General features: G+C 40.0%; 1 protein-coding gene across 1 annotated transcript; it reads left to right on the top strand.

The window, feature by feature from the left end:
• The first annotated feature begins 1,933 nt into the window (after nt 1–1,933).
• On the top strand, nt 1,934–5,478 carry cyp1b1 (cytochrome P450, family 1, subfamily B, polypeptide 1). Its single transcript, XM_079473928.1, has 2 exons — nt 1,934–3,197; nt 3,669–5,478. The coding sequence occupies exons 1-2, from the start codon at nt 2,203–2,205 to the stop codon at nt 4,258–4,260; spliced, it is 1,587 nt and encodes a 528-aa protein (XP_079330054.1). The 5' UTR covers nt 1,934–2,202; the 3' UTR covers nt 4,261–5,478.
• Nucleotides 5,479–6,658: the final 1,180 nt, after the last annotated feature.

The raw sequence follows: 6,658 nt of genomic DNA, 5'->3' as shown, positions 1-6,658 counted from the left end.
ATTCACAATACAAAATAAATCAGAGTCAGTCGTTGCGTGTGTGTTGGCTTGTGGGCGTGCGTGGGATTTTTCTTGCGCTCGTGACCTCGAAACTTGCAACAGATGAGCTCGCACGCGATCACGAGCTTCGCTGGGTCCTAAAGGATGTGCATATCGAAAACCGATGCTGAAACGTTCATGAGTGTCTGTAATTTACTTTCAGAAAAACGCACGAGAATATGATCTAAATGTGCCGTAGATCAAATGTTTAACATTCTCAAATTGAAAGAACTCGCCGTTAATGGTCAAAGGTTTTCTCGGTCGCTTCTGCTTTAAAGTAAAATTGTTTAAAATTAGTTTTGTAGACTCATGCTCAGGTTAGATTTATTTTCAAAACCAATATTTATTAAAGCACATTTTTTATCTAATAGACTAAGTTTTATTCAACCTTAAAGATCGCACAGCCTTGTGTGCATTGGCACTCCTTAAACATTATTATATTGAAATTGTTTGAGAAAAGAACCGTCATATTTAGTCTTTATATAAAGGTTTTTATGTGTACTTTAACTAAATTTACAATTTTGTATTTAATTTAACATATAATACAACTTTGTCAAATTTGTATTTGTTAAGGACTTTTCTGTGATTCGTTATGATACTTTGTATTTGTATTTTGTTTTATTCAATGAAATTGTTAGCACGTTTATTCTTATTCATTTAGTACCTTTACAGAAACTTGACAGTGTTTCTCTGGGCATAAGGTCTGATTATCTGAGTTGATCCGATCACGCAGAAGTGCACGCACGCTGTCCGTGGTACTGAAGACTGGATTGTTGAGTTGTCGCTGGTCTCATTATGACCATGTTTTATGACAAACTTTCACGTTAATAATTACTTAACAGGTTTTTAAACAAGGCTTTATTTATTTAAACATGTTAACATTCATCGTATTTTATGTTTTTACGAAAATACACAAATAGCCTACTTAAATTACAACTGGATACGATAAAAGTCCAACTAAAACTCAAATTCAAACTCGAATAGGATTCGCTCAGAAGACACTGATAAACTCGAACATGAACTGTACTTAATGTGCATCTGTTTTGTAAACACACCGTTATTTTTGATAATAATGATATTCACTACAAGAAACACTGCGCCATGTCGAGCCTGTCCTCCTAAATAAAATAAAAAATACGTATTATATAGACAAAAATCATATGTAAATACAATGCATGTAAACATAACATAAATCATATAAGGGAAAACAAATGTCAAGCCATTATAAAATAATCTAGCCTAAACATACACAAATAAAAAGATAGGCTTCCTTACCTGTTTGTTTAAAATCAATTTCGAAAGATTCAAAATGTAAAAACTAACAAAATGTGATTAAGGAAAATGACAAGCGCACGTTTATCTTTTATTAATCGTGTATCATATCAAAATTGCGCTAGTTGGTAATGTGGTCCTCCTAGTGGCAACAGGTGGAAAGAGAGACAGAGGAGAAATAACTAAACAACAATCTTCAGCTTTGCAGATGTCAAGATAGCTTTAACACGACGTTTAATTTGCAACATAAAGTAAAATATCAGAAAAATCTGAAGTGATGTAACCAGTCTGCTACCAGTCAGGAAAAACATTCGTTTCCTAAACTGCATAATTCAAAGAATTGTTGTCACATGCAAACGCACATTTTAAAATGTTTGATCACTACCTAACTACTTTTAATTTTCTTTATATAAAAATGCCATTTCATCAACCAGAGACAGCAAGACATCAAGTGTGTAGACAACACAAATGTATAGCCTATAGGTATTAGTGTGTATACTGTTAATGAACTTACTCACATGATGTGAAACCCTGAATGAACACCTCCACTGTTTTCATCGGAGGGGGGAGGAGGGAGAGATAAAGAGAGGGGGTTAAAAAGAGAGAGAGACCAGAGAGAGATAGAGAGAGAGAGAGAGAGTGCAGAGGAGGAGACTCTGTGGTGTTCGGGTGCTATTTATTCGAGGATTACTGTTGGATAAATTCACTCCACTCTTGACCAAGGAGAGAAACACTTGAATTTCGAGCGTTTTCTCTCATGCATCACTCTGCAGACGTTTAAGCACTGGATGCATTCACTCGGATGCTGATAAACCGCCGGTACAAGCTTATTTCGATGTGCATTCATTCTCAACCATATCTATACTTTAGTAAAGCGTTTTTTGCAAGCACATGATGGATTTAACGGAGGTTGGGGTCGATTCCAGCCGACTGACATTGCGGAGCGTTTTACTTGCGGTGCTGTCGTGTTTAATGGTCGTAATATTCTGGCGTCGATCCGGTCAGTGGCGCCTACCCGGTCCGTTCCCGTGGCCCATCATCGGTAACGCCGCCCAGCTCGGCAAATCACCCCACTTTTATTTCACCCGGATGGCTCAGAAATACGGCGACGTGTTCCAGATCAAACTGGGCAGCCGAGCCGTAGTGGTCCTCAACGGGGACGCGATCAAAAAGGCTCTCATTAATAAATCGGTGGACTTCGCCGGCAGACCGGACTTCGCATCGTTCACGTTCGTGTCCGGAGGAAAGAGCATGGCGTTCGGTAACTACAGCCAGTTTTGGAAATTACATCGGAAGATCGCGCAAAGAACCGTGAGAACCTTCTCCACGGCCAACATCCAGACCAAACAGACCTTTGAGAGGCACATCGTGCTCGAGATCTCAGAGCTCATTCATCTCTTTCTCAATAAAACCCGGGAGCAGAAATACTTCGAGCCTCGCAATTTCCTCGTGGTCTCGGTGGCGAACACCATGAGCGCCGTGTGCTTCGGGAAACGGTACTCGTACGACGATGCAGAGTTTCAACAGGTGGTCGGCAGGAATGATATGTTCACCAAGACGGTCGGAGCGGGAAGCATCGTCGACGTCATGCCCTGGTTGCAGTACTTCCCCAATCCGATCAAAACTCTTTTTATGCAGTTTAAGGAGCTCAACCAGGAGTTCATGAGCTTTATTCATGACAAAGTGATCGAACACCGTAAGACGATTTCAGCGGGTCTGGTCCGCGATATGACCGATGCGTTCATCTTTGCTCAGGAGGGTTTGTCCGGGGACCCGGGGGTCTTTTTGGAGAAAGAGTTCGTGCCACCGACCATGGGAGATATTTTTGGGGCGAGCCAAGACACCCTATCGACAGCACTGCAGTGGATCATTCTGCTAATGGTTCGGTAAATACTTTTTGTCCAAACAGTTTAGTGAAACAGTCTACACATGATGCATACATTACTGCTGTTTTTTATATATAGCAAAAAAGTAGATGGTGATTGTAAGAATTTCGTGTTTTGTAAAGAAAAACGTTTGCGAAGATTTAAGAGACAAAGTTTTTATTTTAAGGGGGGATTATGCAACACATTTAGTATGCAAAGGTGTCAGGACAAAACTAACAGATGAGACAGACTGACTCAATAACACTCAGAAGAAGCACTTGTGTGTTATGTAATGCTGCCGTGCAGGTATTGGCAGAAAAAAGGGGCAGGTTACAGCAATACAAAATGAAATCTGAACCATTTACACGAGGCCGGTTTACGAAAATCAGCACACAAAACACCAAGCGCATTAGACATACTCGACACATCTAGGGCGCCAATGTCTACATGAAGTACATTTTAACCACTTAAACACTGTCACCTACCTTTCAGGTATCCTGAAGTTCAGAAACGTCTTCAGGAGCACGTGGACAAAGTGGCAGACCACACTCGCCTCCCCACAATCGAAGACCAGCATCAGCTTCCGTACATCATGGCCTTCATCTACGAAGTCATGCGATTCACTTCGTTCGCCCCCATGACGATTCCCCACAGCACCACTACGGACACGTCCATCAACGGTTATCCTATCCCCAAAGACACTGTCATTTTTATCAACCAGTGGTCTTTGAACCACGATCCAAACAAATGGGACAAGCCAGAGGTATTCAAGCCGGAGCGCTTCTTGGACGGGGATGGAGCTCTCAACAAAGACCTGACCACCAATGTGCTGATATTCTCAGTGGGGAAGCGCAGGTGCATCGGAGAGGAGCTGTCCAAAATTCAGCTCTTCCTCTTCACGTCCTTGCTGGTCCATCAGTGCAATTTTACAGCCGAACGAACACCCAGCTTGGACTACGTGTATGGGCTCACGCTTAAACCGATGTCTTTTAAGGTGGCCGTCACGCTGCGTGACGGCGTGGAACTGTTGGAGAATGTTTTAGAGACATCTGAAACGTCTACGGAGAAGAGACAGAAGGTTTAAAGAGAAACGAAAGCAGCGAATGAACTTTCGAGAACATTTTAGCGAATGAACTTGCGAGAACTTTGCCGGATGAAGGTGGCAAAGCAAACAAACACTAAGGACAAAGACACAGAATGTGTGAATAAATATTGACATATTTATAGACGTCATACTCAGGCAAAAACTTTATCACAATGAGCTGCAGTTTTTTAAAAAACGACATGATGCACTGATTTATGGTATATTTTGCAAGTGTAGCAAAGCAGCACACGACAGGTGCAGTCCTCAATGACATTATAAAAGTGTACTTTATACCTTATTTGAAAGAGTATTGAGACATGTATGTGCATAGCATTATTCAGAGATGTGTATGTTGCAAAATGTAAAAACATCATTAGGGACAGTGTACCCAAAAATAAACATTTGAACTGTTTGGTTACAAGCATTCTTCCAAATATCACTCTCTGCGTTCATCAGAACAAGGATAAGATAATAAAGACAATGTATAATTTTTGAGTGAACTGTTCCTTTAACGTCAATATATAACACTCGTAAAAGTGAGAAATTTGTACAGTATAATCTTTAAGCACTTTACACACTGTCGTTCATTTTCATCGCGCTTGAAAGTGTTTCCTTATTCTCAATTCAGCATTGTTGAACTCCGTGCCTTGTCATTACAGACTTCCTAGCATTAATCTAGGCTTAACAAACAAACATAGACAGGTTTTACACACTCCAATGAGTTTCTTTAACCAGCCTTTCAATAAAACATTGTCTGGATCATGCAGTTTCAGTGGTCCGAGGAGTAGAAGACATCATGCTGCTTACACAGACTCCAGTCAAACTATTCTTCTATTTTTAGCTGTTCGTTTCTATAGAGCACGACAGGACATTTTTTCCCTTGGCTCAAAGGGAATTTCAGGGTTTGTACCTAACATTCATGGTATATGTTGTGATACTAATTTTTGCTTCTTTCTGCAAACTGCTGTAATATTGAACTATAGCCTCAGATGTTAACAGATTTGTAGTTTATGTGCAAAAGTTTGAAATACAAGTTTGTAACTGAACTGGTCATATTTAGTACACATTATGTGATATGATATTATTATTCTACTTCATATAACCTCTGACGTTTGTCTGCTGTGAATTGTAAACTGCGGTTTACGTTTTTTATGATTAAATGTATAGTGCAATTAAAATGTTTTTTATTCTCATTGCTAATAAATTTAATCTTTGTTTATCTTTGCTGTTACCTGAGCTTTTTTGTCGGCATATACTATATATATTTTCTTAAAGGGACAGTTCACCCAAAAATTTATTTCTTTGTTCTGATGAACACAGAGAAATATTTTTGGACGAATGCTTGTAGCCAAACAGGTGGCCACCATTGACCACCATAGAAGGAAAACTTACAATGGTAGTCAATAGTGACCCAGAACGGTTTGCATTCCTAAATTCTTCAAAATGTCTTCTTTTGTGTTCAACAATTTTATGAACAATTGTCCTGCCATGATGTTCGATGGTGGCCAAGAACTGTTTGGTTACAAGCATTCTTCCAAATATATTTCTCTTTGCTCATCAGAACAAAGACATTTATACAGATTTGGACTCAACTCGAGGATGAGTAAAGTAAGACAGGATTTTCATTTTCGGGTGAACTGTTCATTTAACATGCAATGTGACCCATATGGGCCATTCACGGACATCCATTCAAAAGCAGAAAGCAACACACCTCACCAGATTTTTTCACGATCAATTCAAATCACTCAAACCTGCCTATATGATCTTTTATACCCCATATTGCATTTGCAGTCAGCAACTCAACTCGGGGTTCAAAATATGAGCAATGCATCTAGGATAGACCATTCCTAGAAAAGCGTTTTATCTCATATTCCCAGAACATCCTGTTCTGATCAGCAAGAGGTTTGTAGCCAGCAGCCAAAGCTTTGAATGTTTGCGTGACAAGTCCAGATAAAGCCAACTGATTACTGATAGGCCAACAGCCGCCTGCTCCACTCCCAAGCCCTGTAAGGAAAAGAAAACAGTCTGTAGCATTGTAAGATTAACAGTAAGACTGTGGAATATATTTGATGTTGGAGGATCTGTCACAGAGCTGCATAAACACTGGAAACTGGCGCTTTATCTGCATTTTAACATTCAACAAAGAGGTTTTGAGTTGAATGCACACAAATACCGTCCCTGTATCTGTTATTGATTTTACATCACAGCGCAGCTTTAACTCTGACTGGAAAACACACCTTCACATGGAGAACTAAATGTCCACATTAGCGCTGGATCTGAAGGAGACCTCCAAGAATCCAGGTCATATCCTGCAGGTATTTATTTCTGTGATTTGCTGATGCACACACTTCAGGTAATGAGAGACTGCGGGATGATTTTCACTTCTTGAGGAAAAACG

This window comes from Barbatula barbatula (assembly GCF_947034865.1).
Source record: "Barbatula barbatula genome assembly, chromosome: 14".
NCBI classification, from domain to species: Eukaryota; Metazoa; Chordata; class Actinopteri; order Cypriniformes; family Nemacheilidae; genus Barbatula; species Barbatula barbatula.
The sequence above is the reverse complement of the archived record's forward strand: the minus strand, read 5'-3'. Positions and strand labels throughout refer to the sequence as shown.

Coding starts and splice junctions, on each gene's coding strand:
- cyp1b1 (XM_079473928.1), top strand. CDS start 2,203: ATGATGGATTTAACGGAGGTTGGGGTCGATTCCAGCCGACTGACATTG. Junction 3,198..3,668: donor ATCATTCTGCTAATGGTTCG/GTAAATACTTTT, acceptor CCTACCTTTCAG/GTATCCTGAAGTTCAGAAAC.